General features: G+C 42.7%; 2 protein-coding genes across 2 annotated transcripts in view; both read left to right on the forward strand.

Moving 5' to 3' along the window:
• Window positions 1-19,082, forward strand: part of LOC139136967 (uncharacterized) — a 412,563-nt gene that overhangs the window by 205,931 nt on the left and 187,550 nt on the right. The window lies entirely within an intron of this gene.
• LOC139136364 (retinoid isomerohydrolase-like) overlaps window positions 6,775-19,082 on the forward strand; it is a 13,038-nt gene continuing 730 nt past the window's right edge. Inside the window, exons 1-8 of the mRNA XM_070704089.1 lie at window positions 6,775-7,350; window positions 14,184-14,675; window positions 15,156-15,287; window positions 15,795-16,267; window positions 16,856-16,967; window positions 17,152-17,252; window positions 17,668-17,779; window positions 18,159-19,082. The exon at window positions 18,159-19,082 is cut by the window's right edge and continues 730 nt beyond it. Coding sequence (XP_070560190.1) covers window positions 7,263-7,350; window positions 14,184-14,675; window positions 15,156-15,287; window positions 15,795-16,267; window positions 16,856-16,967; window positions 17,152-17,252; window positions 17,668-17,779; window positions 18,159-18,385 — 1,737 coding nt within the window. The 5' untranslated portion in view covers window positions 6,775-7,262 and the 3' untranslated portion in view covers window positions 18,386-19,082. The remainder of the gene's footprint in view (window positions 7,351-14,183; window positions 14,676-15,155; window positions 15,288-15,794; window positions 16,268-16,855; window positions 16,968-17,151; window positions 17,253-17,667; window positions 17,780-18,158) is intronic.

The raw sequence follows: 19,082 nt of genomic DNA on the forward strand, positions 1-19,082 counted from the left end.
AACAATGGAGACACTATGGTTACCAAAATGTTCCCGTATATCTAGGCTTTCAGAAATGTATACTTTACAGGGGTCCTGAGCTTATTAACCGTTAGAGAATTGTTTAGATTAAAAAGGTCAAATTTCTTGTCTTGGAACCTTAAGTAATTACGTGTAGTACTTAGTATGTCGTGCCCGCCAACGAAGAAGTCACCTGTTCGTGCGGCTCTTCCATTATCCTTCTGCCTCCCTCTGATTTGTCAGTCGATCCCCTGACGTACAGCTCTGTCACACAGTCAGTCGTATGATAGATACAGATGAGAAGATTGTAGTTGAAGTTAATTTGAGAGTCATCAAATTGAAGTGATGACTATTATTCGATACACGTTAACTTGCTTACAGATGCACAAAATGAGTTCCCATCCAGAATACAGCTGAGTAGAACAAATGGGATTGGGGATGGTGACAGTTTAAGTCAAAAAGAAATACACCTGTACCTTGATCAACTTTAGCCACGATACAAGAATATCGATTAAACTTCATCTAGGTTCATTTTAGAAATATTCTCATAATAAAGACTGACAAGGGAGAATTTGAATTTTACTGAAAAATATAACAAGGTTTTAGGACATATTTCAGTTTGTATCAGGACTTATGATGGCGGTAACTTCTCGCTTAGCCTCTTATGTTGTTAGATCGCAGCAGACGACATGTCTGAAAATGTAGCAAATTTAAGGGACATGTGTTTCACTTATTAGAGTAAGGTCCGATATGCATATTGATCCGGATAAACAACTTTCATTCTCAGTATACACTAGGCTGCTGGTTTACCATGTGTGCAGGCGGCGAGATGGGACTCACATTGACTAACAAAATTGTCGCCAACCTAGAAGTCATGTATTAAAACAAACATCGCCTTCGTGGAAAGTAGAGATGTGAAGCAGAGAAAATTGAGGGAAAGAACACGCTATTAAAGCGCTAGTGCCTTACAGCGAGTACTTCGCGTGGCCCAGATAGTTCGACCTTTCGAGAGTTACGCAAGAGTGGGTCAAGGTGAAACACAGATCTTGAAAGAAAAAGTTCACGGACTGTACCGCCCTTTCTTTGACATGTTACGTGGCATTGCCGACCTTTGAGGAACATATGTTAATGCTATTGCAGAAGAGGAAAACCATGGACAAAAATAGCTTATATTGAAAGAGAAAAACAACTTACACAATTGATACCAATCAAAGTTGTCGACGTAAATAGATACGTTCGGCCTTAAGCGAATGATTGCCTGCATGTGGCGTTTGTCAACAGGATTGGCTTTTTGAATGATTTAAGAAGGCTGGAGTGACATTCCGTTGGTCCACACTTTCCTCAACCGAAAGCTATATCTGGTCGGAGGCAGCCAAGCATCGGAAGATCGTCTCGGCCTGTCATTTTGCAACAGTCGCCGGAGAGTTCGGACCCCCAAACCCACAGAGCGTAGTGGTACTGTCGTCTCCGCATCATCATTACTTCACTAGTTTGGAGGAACGCTGCGATTCAGTTAGGGACGCTGCACTCCCCCGACAACGATACGCCGCAGACGGTGCGAGGCTCACACCATCAGGGTCCTTCTGTCAACCTGACTTCCGTTTCCGTCGTCAGGGAGAGAATCTGTACCCGCGTCTTGCATCATTGCCGTAGCCCTCTCATCACTGTTGTTACGTCATAACCCTGGTAATTATCATTCTCCATCATTTCAACTGATTTAGAAAGTTGCAAACCCGTTAATTTGCTATATACGTCAACACAGCATCCGTGGGATGACAGTATATACAGGGGCAGACAACAAAACTTCGTGCAAAATAATTTTCATGGACAATGACTTGCTGGATGGCGGGTATTGTTTTCCTCATCAGAGTACGGGGGGGGGGGGGTATCTTCCCTAAGGGGCTAGCAGGGAAACTTCATTCTTTTCCTTAACAGACAACTTGAAAAAAAGCCTCGGAGAGTATGAATCGCTCGTTTTCGGGAGGGAGTTTGTCGATGGGGAAGGGGAAAGCATATAACAAAAAAATTCAAATACTACAAGACTAGTATAAGAAGTTTTTTTACAATTTCTGAAAATCGGCTCGTTGGCTGCTCCCTGTATATCTTACACTTTTACAATACGAACCATACGGCGTATGTCGCACTGTGTCGTGTTTAGTTATGCGATACCTGGTAAGTGTTAAGGTATGTCGTCAGGGAATTTTCATGTTCAACGATGCTCATCGGTAGATGAGATTTGTATCGCTTTGTCTTTTAAACGTTTTGTAATGCTCGTGCAGCGGTTCAAATGAAAAATTATCAACGGCGATCGTTCCAATTTTGTGAGGGTGCTGAATCTCTGACAGACCCGAAAAATAGGTCTGAGGCGAAGTTAAGTTTGTATCATCAGATATGAAATACAACAGAAATCATTTTGGTGAGACTGAAGCAGAATGGACCCAGCTGAATAAAGTTACAAATTAACAGAATCCTAGGGGGTCCAGTTGCTGCAAAAAGGTATGGATGGCCCCCTAGGCAAATCCCACTATTTTTGATGGCGAAAAATAGGCCCAGTTTTCTACCTCTACCGAAGCGGCGTTAATTCAACAACAACTGTTTACTGTTACACAATATCTAACTTCTTCCCGGCAACAGACTGAGAGTTCACATCGGGGCAACTAGCGGTCGCGCGGTTATGGTATGGGCAACGAACCGGAGCCGTCTCGGATGTTTAGTCGGAAATTGACACGTCAGTAAGACTTATGATCAAGCCAGTGATTGTTAGGGCAAGCTTACAACGCGTCGAACAAGCAGCTTTTGTTCCGATCTGTCTGGTTGTCATGGAGTATGCATGTCTCGTTCGTTTACCACACTTTTAGGGTGCACGTGATGATGATGATGATTATGGTTTTATACTAATAATTATTTTATTTAATATTTTGGAATGCCTAAAATTGCCTGTTCCGTCATAATTCACTTGATATTTGGAATATATTCACAATATTTTGTCACAAAATGGTGTCGAAAGAGGTTATCTGTCGTGGCCCCAAAACAGTTTGAAAGGCCCATAGACTGCTTACGATTTTGGCGGGAAGTCAGTGACAACTTCAAAATTCGACAACGCCTATGTTCAACACGCGTGGCACGCAAGAGAAGCAACAAACCAACAATTTTTATGAGTCAATCGTCAAACAACCTGGGAATTTCCCTGATACCATAACTATTGCAAAAGGCGGCTCTATTATTAACTGATCAATCGCAATATTTTAGTTAATAATGCGATCAGTGCATGATAAAGGGAAAACAGGAAAGATAAGCTCTCATTCAAGGACTGGTGAATCTATCTTTAGATGATATTTTCATTATTTTTGTTTTAATGTTACCCATAGTTTCTTGTTCTACTCCCCAAGGCATATTGAGATACATAATTCAGCTAGTCAACTAAACCTGTGCATGTTTATTATTGTTTGCAAGTGGATTCTGGTCCGGACCAGAGTTCAAATTAAAAACAATAATGGTGCATTTTACACATATAGACGCTATAACGAGACATATAGCAGATTACAACATTACAACGTTACAACATTCTTTGAGGAGTAGAATAAGAAATTAAGGTTGACATTAAAAACTAAAATGGTGAAAAAATAATCAAAAGTCAGAGTTATTAGCTCTTTCACTGAAAACATTTTGTCGGGACTTATGCACAGTGGCGCATACTGAAGTAGTCCGGAGACAGATGGGATGGACGACATACTGGGTTGTCGTCTGCTGATGAGTAGGAGAAGTTTTCCGCAGGCTTGGACTGGCTAAATCTGTCGTAGCGGTAGAAACTTCCAGACCCGAAGAGAAGAATTAAGGCGAGCATAAATTAAGAGAGTTCGAAGGTGGAGCCTCGGCGACAGCGGGCTGTTAGACACATTCTCCCGCAGTTTTACTGCCGAGACGTTCGAACTGTTCAACCAGCCACAAAAATATGCATTGATGTCGGCCTTAGAATGTAGCACATTGACTTCAGACGAACTTTCAGAAAGGTCACTCAATGCTGCAAAGCTTCAATACTCGAGTAATGCTTTCTGTCGGATTACTGATACCAGCGTAGTTTTTTTTCTGAAATGCCCGATGACTTCAGCATGTCGTCGAGGACGGGGTCGAGGCTGGGGATTCGAAAACCTATCTCGTCAAAATTGTCATACAAGGGCCTGAATTAGCTAGAGTAACACTCTGATTGAAAGTTAGAATGCACCAGAAAACTTGTATCTTCATCCTGGCAGATTGTCGTTGTTGAATTCAAAATTGAATAAGGAAGTTAACGACATAGTTCGCAAAAAGTATGCAGATGCTCATATGCATCTGTTGAAGCTGGAGTTCGGGTCGTGAAACGACACAAGTTTGCACTTGGAACCGAAAACTGTTTACGTTTGAATAGTTCATATCTATAAAATGTGAAAGGAAGAACTGCGGCGGTTACCCAATTCGTTTTACCTTGGTTATCATGAAGTAGAAACAACTAAGGTAACTTTTTTGAGTGATAGAGCGCGCGCTCCTTCACACTTTTCGATTTTTGTACCACCGTGGCAATTGTGAAAATCCCGCCCATTTTTGACGCGCTCGTAGAAGGCAGCGATTGACACCACACCACACCACTGGCACTTGTATTTCTTGAGCTCTTGACCTGCACTGTTGTCAGCTAACCCGTCCATGCGATTTGGATCAAACTAATTTAAAGTTGTTTTTTGTTAGCGATGGTGGGTTGGAAATCAAAATCTCCGGGTCAAATTCCAACTGAAGGTCGGACATTGCCCCGTACCATCAGTGACGTACAGTCACACTTGTTTGTAAATGAATTTTCCGTCTCAATGTCGTTCGTTTCAATGTGCAGTGGCCGGGCTGTTGCCCGGCATGGTTTTAGTCAAATGAGTGGTACAGTCGGAAGGTGGCATACACCTGGGAACAAAACTACTTTCTGTCCGAGAGACATATTTCTTGTCTTCGAATATTCAAATATGTAGCCAATCCCTCTATTGAAGAATTCCAGTATTTGTGCCATTTTCAAGTCTTTCAGGTTTCACTGAAAGTAGTCGATTCGTCAATCTCACGAACAGGTAGTCTTCTGAACCCTTGAAGAAATTCACATAATCTTAAATTACACCATTTCCCTGCACAAGCGAGCCATGGTCACTTTCATGGCGGGTTTAATGGTAATTACATGTAAAACCAATACGAGGGACATCGTGCTGATTGAAGAGTAAAAAGGAATGACCAGCTGACAGATTGCGCATGCGCTTTTTATCTCAGAGACATCTAAATGCAGCTGCTGGCCTGCCAATGGATGTTTCCCCGCTTGTAAATATCGGCCGTCTCTTACGCGCACCAAAACTGAAAGACTCTTAAACATTTCCCCAAACTTCAAGTAAGAAAACTTCCAATTATTCTGATGTGTAGTGTACTCATCCATACTTGTACGGACGAGAGACAGCTTGGCAATTGATGTCTGATCATAACTACGATTTTCATTCTGAAGTAAAGCGGTTTTATTGTCGATCAGCTACGTATGGTTGACGTTTTTAAGCTTTAGATCACTAGAAGGTATTCAATAATAAGTGTCCCCTACTTTCAAAATCGTGATGCGCGCGCACGTGTTTAGGTTTTTGCCTATCGGGTGGCTCGCAACAACCTGTGACCATAGACAGTCTACTGTCTATGCTGTGACGACTTTCACATCTCCCGCGCAGCGGGTGTATATACCTTGCTAGTATGACCGGTAATAATGACCATAATGACAGGGTGAATGCACTGTTAAGATCTCTAAGTGTTGTGTTATCAATGGATTCTGGTATTCAACGCACGTGACACAGGGCCACAGTTCGTGTGTTCTTGTCGATAGGTGTGTTTTGACCTTGTACGGGGAGTCACTTACAGACATTGGATTTCAATCGATTCAGTGTTGAGGTCAGCCGTGCATTTAATTACCTAATCGCTGTAATCTCAAGGTGTAAGTACATGCTCAATTGAATAATTTCCGTTCACTTTATTGTAATTTGTAAGGTTTTACCACTGATTGTTAACAAGGACCCAAAGCAACACGGGCAGGGGGGGGGGGGAGAGATTAGTGGGTGTACCGTGTACCGGTGAAATGCTTATTGTAACGAAATAAACTTATAAAATATATAAACCCGAAATTATAGAAGCGAACGACATAGTATCAGGATTGGTGGCGAGAAGTACGCAGTTTTAAGGTATTTCTCTTTCTCAGTCAGCACCGTGCGTGCGGTTTCTCGAAGAGTCTGGTTGGTTCATCCTGTCTTTAAAGTCCCTGCACGAATTGGTCGAATGGGAAACTGGCGCTCGTTCAAATAAGTATTTTATAAACCAAAAACTACAGGCATTTGTGAGACAACATGCTGTCCGCAGATCCGGGACGCTGAACGATACCTATTAATTATGCGGTTAGCCGTCGCGAATGACACGGCCTCCGAATTTGTAAAACGTGAAAGCGTATCGTTTTCAACCGTTTGTGTAATGCGGTTTTGATGCCGAAATCTGTATTGGGCACATTAGACCGCCAGTCGGAGCTTTCATGGGGGACAAGGTGACCATCAGCGTAATGACGGTAGGACTAAAGGCTGACGACGTCAGGCACTCTCGCCTCGGAGGGATAATGCGGCTCGATGTTCAACACGTCACTTGTCGTACTTCACTCCCCGCCAATCAACGATCAATCGCCAGGCTAGTTTCAAAAAAAAGTTGCGCCCGTCGACCAATCATGATAGCTCTGACCATCTTCGGGGTCAAGGATCCTTGCGAGGGTGACAAGAGAGGTCCGCCTTCTTTGGTCTTTCGTTTCACGTCCTTTTCAAGCATTGACGTGGGGTCTTTTGTGTTTAGCAGCACACTTGGAGTTTTAAATAACACCCTCCAGTGATCCCCCCCGCTTATAAGCGTTGCGATGTGCCGTTGTGTAACTGCACGGGCACATTGACACGGCCAATGCCACTGTCACCACGTCACAAAAGCACCGTGTGTCGCGTCGTAGCCGCACTGAAGATCACACACTCGTACAAAACACAATGGACATAACAATACCCGGCGCTTACTGAAAGAAAACGATCTGCCCCGGAAGTTATCTGAAAGATCATCGTTGGTCAACCCCCCTCTTATCTTTGTTTTTTGTGTTTTATAAAGCACGGTGTTTAGCGATGCTGGCCATTCACTCGAGCTGAGACTCAGAAAGCGAGCAGACAGCAAACACCAGACCATAAAGCGTGCAATCTACAGGATCCCAAATGGCAGCGACCCCAGATCCGAACTTCGGATATTTGTTTCGATCCGTGAACAAGGAGTACCCGGTGCCGGTAGAAGCCTGCATAACAGGTTTGTGATTTTTTAAATTTTTTTACTGCATGTTTTAGGATTGTGTTAGTATACCTACTACTACCATAACACATCTATCACTGGTTTCACAATTTCTGCGAGAGAAGCCACACGCGAATAAACAGCGCAATTGCGGATGTTCTGTCTCTTGGCCGATCGTGAAGAAGTCGGTTGTTTCTCCTGTAAGTTTTTTTTTACTGTGGCAATACTGGGTAACGATACATGTTGCACTCACAGCGGAGCTCGCACGACAGCGCCGGAATTCGCGCACGCGACAAGAAGACTTAAAAACGTAATTTTATCTGACATTCAAAACGACCATTTTTTTTTTAAACATGGCTTTCATGCTAAAAATTCGTCAATCGCACATGGCTGTTATTATCACTAGCATCGAACAGTAGCTATCGTTTACTGTGAAACAAAAAGTCGTTTTTATGCATCGTCACTTCTAGAAAACGGAAGTATGCACCGAAAACACGTGTTCATTGGGTCGTTGCATAGACTGTGTCGTGACTATGACATTGCTGGACTGTCGGCTCGTGGAAAGTGCGAGCATGCTACATTAGACGCGGAGAGAAGTCCGTGCAAAAAGTGCGGTAAATAAGGCTGGTTCATATTGCTTACCTATTAGGGCAGCTTACACCCTGGTTTGCATAGAACACTGCAGCCGTGTCCAGGGCATTCCCTTGACGATGAGGGCCACACAATACATCAATTAAGTAGACAAAAAGAACATTCTCGTGCAAGCCTGTCCTAAAGTGATGCATAAAATTGGAAAGCGTAAAGATTTGCAGCGTTGCAAGAATAGACACAGTGCCAAAAAAGCTTAATTGTCATGCTGCGGGGCACACAGTGCAAGACCCCAGTCTTATAGCGAAGTAATCTAGGACGTATTTTACTAGGTCCCTTGTGAAGGGACCGTTGTCAGACCTGGGCTAGTGTTTACAGGCGAGGAACCGTATCTAGGGTCCCGTTTATACCTGTGCGGCCCAGCTATTGTGATATGAAGAAAATTCCGGGGCCCTCAGATCTGCTGGTCGGGCCTACAGAAAAAAAAATCGCTGTCACACTCAGCGAATGGAGAAAACCCAATTACTAGTTCAGTAAATTTGGCGGAGCATAGATAACGGTCGATAATTGATAAAGGTATGCATTTTAGCTCGCCAGCGGATTAACACAAAATACGGAGATGAAGTGAAGTGGATTGTATATTGCCTCTTCAAAATGCTACTTCAAATTTTCAAGAATGTACGATAACAGCGAAGAGTTTCACCCACTCTAGAAATCTACGGGGTTTTGTTTTTAACTATAACGGCCTAGTTGGCTTCGATTTTTTTTAGCACTGATTATCTCCGTTTCACGATTGCAACATCTCTGTTCATCCTCCTTGGGCTCGAAGTGTCAGAGTCGTGCCGCTGAGATCCGTGCGTGGCAAGCTGAATCGCGTAGTATACGCGCAACCGTTTCCGTCGTACGGGTGCTACGTGCGATGGACCGCGGGTGTCTGTTTGTTTTCATAACTTGCATCCAAAGATGTCCTTAAGTGCTTCGTATACATTGCGTACAGTGGATCTATGATCGCATGGAGTAACACGCTATTCGGACATTGACATACACTTGTTTTCTTTCGATTTGGCTCGTTTGTTTTGTCTTTACACTGAAGAACCTTAAAATATCGTCACGTTGACCGGCACATCCTGGCCTGGGGGCCGTTAACCTTCTAAAACGGTGCAAATAACTGAATCGTACGTCACTATGACTGTTATTTAGTTTTGAAATATTTTTTTCATCACACGAGATTAGATAAACTCCTTGTTAATTTTCATCGAAGTTGTCACAGCATGAGCAGTACACGCATTAAGACATATTATCTACTCACACACATGTATATATATATATATATATATATATATATATATATATATATATATATATATATATATATATATATATATATATATATATATATATATATGACATGTACTGTAAACGTTAGCTTGCATGCCAGAGATGGCGCAAGTCAATATTGAGTATTTGTTTCTGATGACGTCATCGGTCCAAATGTCCGATCTCATACATCAATGATAGCGATTACGTTTGTATTGCGCAATTTCATTAGGCTAAAAGGCGGCGAGACGTAAATCGTGCACAATGTGACGTCAGCCTAGGGCAGATCTCAGAAAGTGCAGTGGGGTTTCTACGTATTGATGCCAAAATAAGATCACTGAAATAACAAGACAGGACGGCAAATGACAACATATTTGTTTTTTAGGTTTCAACGCGGGGATTTATTTAGATAACCTGCTAGCAGTAGCCGCTTGTGTTCAATTCAAAACTTGTTTTGGAAATCAGCACGCCCGAGGCACTGTCCCCAAACTACAATAGTAGCAGGCGGCCAACAAAGGGAAAAGATGTCAATTCAAAGTCGTATTGTATTAGTATTTCGAGCAGCTAGAGAATTTCAACAATAACGTCGTTCCTGTAGCTTGTTCTTTGAACCAGACCGATTTGCCATGGATATGGATTTTCATCGCGTTTTGTCTTACTTTGGTGTCAATCTACATGGATTTCTTGTAGTGCACCTTAAGGCGCATTCCGTTCGTGCACCGCGCCCAATAAAAACAATCACACAGCCCCAGACCTACCTGTTATGAAGACTCGGCTACTAAGTATAGAATTCAAATCTAAAAATAATCTCCATTGTAAAAAACGAAAATAGGATATATTTGGAAAAAGAAAAGCTAGAAAGGACTATAAAAGTGTAGTTTTAAAGGATCGGGGAGTCATCCCAGCCTGTCTTCAGCAAGTCCAGCCTGTCTCCTTGGCTGCGTGATCATGTCTTTCACCTTGATCCAGTTTGCACACTGCCTGCTGGGTGCGTAGCCTTGTACGTGCCGCTCCTGACGTCACCGCGACCGTTCCTCGAGGCATTTATTGCGTTGGGGTTTTTCAGAGTTTTGTCCCACTGCTTTGAACGTGACATTTGAAGGCCATTCCAGTCCTTGCCCATGAGACCACATGGTAACTTCTAAACATGGTCTCACGAAACACAAAATCGCTATCGGGAGTATACCCGAGCTTACTTAGCTCTCAACTCTTGCACTAAAAGAAAAAAAAATAATGTTGATTCAAGTCTTTGTCGAGCGGTTTGAACAATCGGAACACTGTATTACAGTAAACATCGATTTCAAACTTGTCATGGTTGACCAACTTACGTCAGGCTGGCTGAAACCAACATACTTTTATTAATATCAATGCAAAAAAACCGCAGCTTTTTAAAATATGGCTTATCGTGACCGCGTTAGGGCTGTCAAGTAATTAATTTAGTAAAATCACGAATGTGCATATGGAAAAAGACGATTCTACATTCACTGGAGTACAATAGCCAATACGGTGACATTCCAACCCACGATGCTGTTTGAGGTGCTGTAATGAAGTCGAGAAAAGTCGCCAAGGACTCGCAATGTTTCAGAACTCACTGAGACTGATTCTTAAAAGCGAATTGTAGTTGGACTCGTTTCCTTTATTCAGCGTGTGAGACTTTTTCAAAAATATTTTCTTGAACAACTTGGCTTCGTTTCTCAACCAGAGAACGTTTTTGTCATTCTCGTCGCCTCTGGAACAGTCACTGACCGGGTGCATAATGCCAGTCAATACAATATTTATTTAAGCGAAACGCAGAGAATAATAGTTTTATAGTCGCATTGTAATAAGTTTCTCCCAGGGCCCCGGGACTTCAAAATAGTGGTAAGTCTGTGCTTCGACATTCTCCAACTCAGCAATAATTTTTGGCCCTATTTTGGCATCTGTGACGTCACAGTTGTTCGCCGCACCCATACCGTGCCCAACCCATCATCGATGCGCCCTTCACCTTGGGCCGATAATGGCCGGGTCCCTCTCTGTAAACAAGATGATTGGCGAATGAAAGCGGCTGTATTTGCACTGAAAGGCCAAGGCAAGATAGGCCCGTCTCAAGGCTGGATCATCCGTGTTGCTGCCAGGCCAAAGACCTTGGCACGGTCTACAATGGGACATCGTCGTCTGCAGATAGTGTTCGTTCGCAAGATTAATAATGTGGAACAAACATAACTGGCATCTTGCCAGACCAAATTTAGAGTCACTTTTTTGTTGAATAAGAGGTCCTTAGAGCTAGAGCTACTCGTTAAGGCCTTTGCATTGAGGAACGGGACTGGTTTCGAACGGGTCGTCGAGGCGATGTAGAACGAAATTTGTCTTTGAAAGTTGAATGTGACTGCGCACATCAAACTTTCTCGCACGGGATCTCGCGAGAATCACCAGTCTAAGGTTATTCGTCACCTTTTTCAAATATGCCTCTTTGAAATAATGCATCGCCATGAGTTTTTGCCGACAGTACCTGTACACTACTGTACAGTCTGCCTCGCGACAAACGAGAGGAAGACGAGCTCTGAATATAAACAGGGGTTACTTGAGGTCACACAAAGCAATCTAGCGGAAACACTTTTACGTTTTACTCAACTTTACCTCACCAATATTTGTAGTGTTACTGTAACAGCTACTCGCCTTCAAATTGCGAGCATTTGGTTGTTTTAGCAAAACAAATGACGCAAATAACAACATATTTTCTCCCCAGGCCCGTTGCCCCAGCCGCTATCACCTGGATACACCGCTAACTGTACAGGGTATAGCAGGGTCGCTCTGCTCGGGCGATTAAAAAAAACAGTTTAACGACTTATTTATGATGAATGAGTATATCAACATTTGAAAATGTATCACCTTTCAAGGAAATCACGCAGACAATATTCTATAATTCCTACACACCTTGTTTGTATATCAAGATAACACAAACAATCAAAAATCTAATACAGTCGCTTTGCCCGTCACGTTGACCATCTACAAAACACAAAATCTACCGTAAAGGAGTCTCCTGTCTGTCTGTCTGTCTGTCTGTCTGTCTGTCTGTCTGTCTGTCTGTCTGTCTGTTTGTCGTTCTCTCTATTCCATCTCGGCACTCACGGGCAGATATTTGAATATCTTAAAAACTGTGAAATATGTTGGTAGCACTTTGGCGCCTTTTTGTTGCCACCTGACGGAGTGAGTGTTTGACCATAAAAGTAGGCCACCAGACAACGTAATCAGCGGTGCATAGTTTCTCTGAAGTTGGGTACGAGAGACATCAATATCCCGACCAAACTTGGGAGTATTCCAGCAAAAAGAATTGACCGGTAGTCGACCTACGCGTATCGACGTAACGATATCAGGTAGTAGGTTTGGCTTCATGTCTATATTGCAATTTCGTTTGGATTTGTTTCAATATTTGTCGATCTGTCTTTCCATTGACGGTAAATATTTGTTTCATCAAATCACGCGCGTGACCGTCCAGCGTGCGACAGTAACGGTCTCTTTATACGTCATGGTGGATGAATAATGTTCGTTTGCTGGAAAAAAAAATAATTCATCTCCCCCACCCCCGGTGGATTCTTCAATACCGGACAAAAGCGGGAGATTAGACGAGATTAGCAATGAAATTGGAGGTAATTTGTGAACAATTACCTCAGTTAGTCTACCCAGTCTGTTCCACAAACCACATTCCCTCCATTGTTGCGGTGTACCGAAGAGGACCGTAGCGGATTTTGCTTATTTTTGACGTCTTGCCCCGGAGGGTGAGATAGTTGGTAAATCCCCCCCCCCCCCAAAACAAAAACAAAACATGTCTGTCATAATCTACATCGTGTAATTTGAATATTGATTGCAGCTATGATGATGAGGTGCATCAAGATATAGTGCACGAAATACATTGTTTGTAAACAAGAAACTCGCACAGGCGCAGTTCCGTCGACCGTATAGTGTAATTCTGATTTGGTAAGAGAGCGCCTTAGAAGAATGTCGAATGTGTTTTAGAGGGGATATTCGGAAGAAAAATGAAATTTCTTCCTTCTCCCTCAAATTCCCTCTGTAGAGGTTGCCTGAGGCATGAAAACAGTATAATTTGACCAAACTGTGGTTGCGAAAGGGTTTAATGCACTGTGTATTGTTTCTGCGTGTCTTTTCGATCGGTGAGATTCTTTTTGTCCTCCAATGCTTAGCGCCATGGTCGCTTCAATAACGGATTGATTGTGTCACGCGACCTCCCGGTATTCATTGCTGAACCCGTTAAGTATTCCACAATGTAGGCCGCTTTGTTCAGGAGAAATGCCTGATTAATCTCAAAACAATTGTTCTGAGGCGAACTAGAACATACGAAGTAAGTTCACTCTCAGAACTACCTCCAGTGAAAGAGTCAGCGAGTGACTGACTAGATTACCGGGCTGTGTCGATCGAGTGCGCGGACTTCAATTGACAAGGACGGTTCCGTTGTTCCTCGCCCCTCCCCAAAAACTTTTGAGTTTCACAATATTAGTTAAGAAACCAGTGTCGTCAACCGGTTCCCAGATTTTAGTATATGAGCTTCGTGCCGAGGTAGCCGAAATCTGACCTGCGACGGGAAATGGCCTCGTTTGATCTTAGTCACGTGGTAAAAGTTGACGAAAACAAAAAAATGTGTTGAATTTGAAGCGCACGAAGTCTAACTGGGAAAATTTCTTGTTTGATGAACTCTCGGCGTGTTCTGCGATGCATTTTAGGTCACTTTACTAAGAATACCAATTTTTTCTCAAGCGGGCGCTTTGCAGGACGCAAAATCGCGTCTCGGCGCTTTAGAAAAAAAAAGAGTTAATTTGCAGAATGAACTTGTCTCGTGAACTGAAGATAGAGACCATCAAGAATCTTTTACATTGCTCTATCATCGTCACGGTTTTCAAAATATTTCAAACTATAGGAGTACTCATTGCAAACGTGTCATTTTTTTCACGCAGGCACGATACCGGATTGGCTCGATGGAAGCCTGCTCAGAAACGGCCCCGGGAAGTTCGAAGTCGGCGACGACGAGTACAAGCACTGGTTCGACGGCCTGGCCCTCATACACCGGTTCAACTTCCGAGAGGGCCGCGTCACCTACCAGAACAAATTTCTCAGGAGCGACGCCTACAACAAGGCAATGAAGTACAACCGCATCATCCTTAGCGAGTTTGGGACCCTCGGCATACCCGACCCCTGCAGAAACATACTAGAACGGTTCGCAAGTTACTTCGTGCCGTTAAACATCACCGACAATGATCTCATCAACATTTTTACTATAGGCGACGATCTCTACGCCTGTACCGAGACATGCTTCTTCCGAAAACTCACCAACATTGAAACTTTAGATTTCGACAAAAAGAAGGTATATTTTGTCCTAATATTTACCGTGCTCTTGTTCAGATATGTTTGGATTATAGCACTGGAGGAGGAAAAAAGGTCATTGATCAGTTTGTCCTTCGCTTTGCTTTGTTTTGCCTTGCTTTGAGAGAGAGAGAGAGAGAGAGAGAGAGAGAGAGAGAGAGAGAGAGAGAGAGAGAGAGAGAGAGAGAGAGAGAGAGAGAGAGAGAGGAGAGAGACTCACTGTAGAAAACGCATCATAAACACTTGTTGTCTTGTTGAACCGACTGAGAAGAAAAATTTACCTACAATCAGATCTCCATAGGCTACCACACAACCAATAGCCATTGAACCCGCTGATTATACCTTAAAGTCAACAGGCTTTGTACTTTTGTTGATATCGCAACAAATTTCAGTCGCTTGAGAAAAAGAGGGCACATCACATCTTTTGATACCCGTGAAAGGGCTTGTGCTGAATGGGCGGACCACTGACTGTGCATAAACGGACCGCAGGAGTACACTAACAATACTATGTTTGTAATAGAAATCGTCAATAATTGGTCAATAATACTACAAAATTTTACCAACAGATCAACCAATTCAAGACTTTGGGGTTCTCACAGCGAGCGCACATCCACACGTTGACAGGGACGGGGTAACGTACAACATGGCGTCGTCCTACATCGGTGGAAGCTGGTATAACATCGTCCGATACGAACCAGGTAAATAATAAGTCACGTGCCATCAACACTCAATGATGTCTTGTTATAGTATGGCAGTCCTGGTCCAAATATTGAAGATATTGGCTTTCTTTTTAAGAGAAGGTAGCCAATACAAAATTGAGGTTTGAAGGTTGTTAGAACCCTGATGGATTTTGCAGTAAAAATACAAGATTAGGGCACGGTACAGAATTAACAAGGATGGGGGTGGGGGTGGGGCCGGGTTAAGAGTTTTTGTCTGCCTATTTTTGGGAAAATCGAAACTTCCCCCATAAAATTAAGACAGCGATGGCGGTTATTTTCAATTTCAAATTCGGTAAATATTGAGTTATTTGAATTCTAGTACCAATATCTGAACCGTAATCCCTAATTTTTATTCTTGATTTCGAAAGAAAATTATTTTAAATTTCCTTACGGCAATTTTGAGCAGTTGTTTAAAAATCTTTTAATGTCGAGGTGCACGCGCGTACTGCCCTAGTAATAAATGTATTTTACCGCTATATTTTACAGGGAAATCAGACGACCCTTCAAAACACGCCAGAATTGTCGGCAGCATTCGCGCCAAAAATTGCCTCAAACCGTCCTACTACCACAGCTTCGGCATGTCCGAAAACTACTTCGTCTTTCTGGAGCAGCCGCTCTACGTCAACCTGAAAAAGCTCGCCACCTCACAGCTTCGGAACTCGGCCATCTGCACGTGCATGGAGTTCGACAATGAGGGCAAAGCCTACTTTCACGTGATGCAGAAGAGGACCGGCAAGGTTCTGTCCATCAAGTACGAGGCCGAGGGCTTCTTCGGCATGCACGTCATCAACTGCTTCGAAGAGGGCGGCCATGTCGTCTTTGACATGTGCTGCTACAAGGACGATGAGCTCCTGCAGAAATTCTATCTGGATTACCTTCGGAATGGCGACCCCAGCGGCAAGCGGTTCTTCTGCGCATCGATATCACAACGATTTGTGCTGCCCTTGAACATAGACAAGGTTCGTATGCTGTCTTTTCGATAGAAAATTATCAGTGGACTTTGTCTGAAGTTTTTTGAGTCCTGCAGACGGCAATTTTAAGGTTTGGTTAGAGCTATTGCAAAAGAAAGTGACGAGCACAATAATCTAGCCACATATAACTTATTAGAATGTTCATAAATTGAATGAAACATAACACTCAAACACCGTCCGCAAATGAAGTCATTTCGCCATTTGGACTCATGAGACGATGTGAGACGGTCCCTTACGAAAAAAGTATTATAAAAAGTGGCTTTAAACTTATCAACAACGACTCAAAACCGCCGGTTCAGAAACCCGTACGCATTCTCAGTGACCTTAGCTACAGATTCATTCGTAATACCGTCTGCAGTGTTTACAGTACTACTCTTTGACCGCATTAAGAGTTTCTGCTCGTAATCCCTTTTGAAAAAAGAAAAAAAGAGAGCTACACTTGCTTATAATAAGCAATAATACCCCCTTTACGGTAGATAAATCAACAATCTACTTCCGGAAGTAATTTAGCACGCATCAATGGAAGAGTAACCTCGATTTGAGTTTAATTGTTGATTTCCCCCATTTTTTTTGCAGACGACAACGCCGAGAGGTCAAAACCTTGTAACGCTGAAGGACTCGACCGCAAAGGCCGTGCTACAGAAGGACGGCAGCGTTTTCTTGACGCCTGAACAACTCTCTGATGCTAGTGAGTATCAAATTCTGCTCGTTATGTTTGGTCCGTCGTCGAGGACGGTTATACTACCCAAAAATCATGAACACTAAAATTCATCTTATATCATAGAAAACATGAAGTCCAGAATATTTTTTTTAAATTTTTAAATTCACTGCCACGTACATTTCTTAAATTCACTTTCCGTTTCTTCCTACAGTTACCGACATGCCGAGGATAAATTACGAACAGTATAACGGACGGCCGTACAGCTATTTTTACGCCGTGGCAGCCTACAGACGCGGAGATTTTACAAATGCTGTAAGTATTTCCCGCCATGGCGTAGTGTTCAAATTATCATGACGCATATATGACGTATTTGTGTACTACGACTTAGAAATGTGGAAACCGAAAAAAATGCTAGCTATTATTTAGTTGTACTCATTGGTGTTTGGAACAATTATGAATGTGTTAACATGAGCGCGTTGATGTTGTTACATCAATGACGTATGTGGGTACTTTGGGCCGAAAACTCTCGTAGTGCACGTGACTGATGACGTATTCCACTAGTCGGCTGATATGGCTGAATTGTGATGTCTATGAATGACTTTCACTAAAAATAACAGCTAAGGTAACAGCGAAGTCGAATGAAAAGTTGAAGCATCGCCGAGACATTGAAGGGAATTTTTGCCTCAAAATTATCAACAATTTAAATTTTTTTTTTGTTCACTTACAGCTTGTGAAAGTGAACGTGAAAAGAAAGAGTACTATCATGTGGCACGAGAATGATTGCTATCCGTCGGAGCCTGTCTTTGTCGCATCACCAGGTGCAGTATCGGAGGACGATGGTAAGCATTTGAACACGAATAAAATCCAAACGAAATTTCTTGTGGTATCACACGCAAGACCCAAAGCGAAATACCTCATTTAATCTGTGTAACTCAGTGAAAACGTAGTTAACAATGAAAAACGTATCTCTGTGTTAACCTATGTTGACTTCCTTAAACTCGGGAATTAAGGCACAGTCGTTTTGGTACTCATATGAGGTGTTCGGACGACAGATCAAAAAGACTTATGTGTCTTTAACCACCATCGTTTTTATAGACTGGATGTTTTGGACGATTTGGTTGGATGAATATTTTTCTTAGTGGGGCAATAAAATGTCAAATTTAGTCTCATAACAATGTTTTAGATCTTTTTACAACATTTTGCTTCCAACTGTTCCAGGTGTCATCGTGTCGACGGTTATCAACACGAGAACTAAACGTGCGTTTCTCCTTGTTCTGGATGCTGCTGACTTCAGTGAAATTGCGAGGGCTGTGGTACCCGAGGAAGTCGACTGCCCTGTCAGCTTTCACGCCCTCTACGTCCCAAACATGAGCCCGTCGGGTCTCACAGCCGGCGAGGACGCGAACTGTAACTTCCAAAACGGCCGTGAAGTCTGCGTCGCGTGATATGAACGACTTCAAGGACATTGACGTCAAACTGGGGAGTCTAAAAGGAGCATTTGGTGCAGGCGATAGGCATACCCGTGCTGTTGATGGGCCACGTTGAGCGACCAGCTGATCGCCGAAAAATCGGTACAGTGAACAATCGCCTCGGCAAAATTTTGATACCTCCGTGACAACAATGCAACTCTACTATTCGTCGAAAACAACATATCTTTGATGACTCAGATAATTTTATATCAATCAAAGATCCTTTTCTAGGACATATAGGTATAAAGCGTCTTTCAAGACTTTGAGAAAGCACCGTCACTTCAGTATATAATAAGATTTCTGAATATGCTATTACTCTTCAGTACAAATTCATGTATTGCCCACGTTATGCTGCTTATCTTAGAATGTTTGCAAAACATTTGACAATAACTTTTCTCTAGATGCTGCCACAGGGTTCCAATTTTTACTTTATGACCATACACACAGCAAAAAAAAAAATCGTAAAAGGGATGTGTAATCGAAGGCGAACGTGCAATACATAATTTTGCCCATGTGGTGGCGCTTTAGACGTCGGGTATTAGTTCCACCCCACGTTAGTTACCTGCCAAACGATAAATGCAAAAGCAGTAATTTTATTGATAAAAACTAAATTATTCTTAATTTTTACATGAAAAGAAATACGCCGCGCGTAGAGGTTTTTCGCACGTATCGC

Source organism: Ptychodera flava, chromosome 7 (assembly GCF_041260155.1).
Source record: "Ptychodera flava strain L36383 chromosome 7, AS_Pfla_20210202, whole genome shotgun sequence".
Lineage (NCBI taxonomy): Eukaryota > Metazoa > Hemichordata > Enteropneusta > Ptychoderidae > Ptychodera > Ptychodera flava.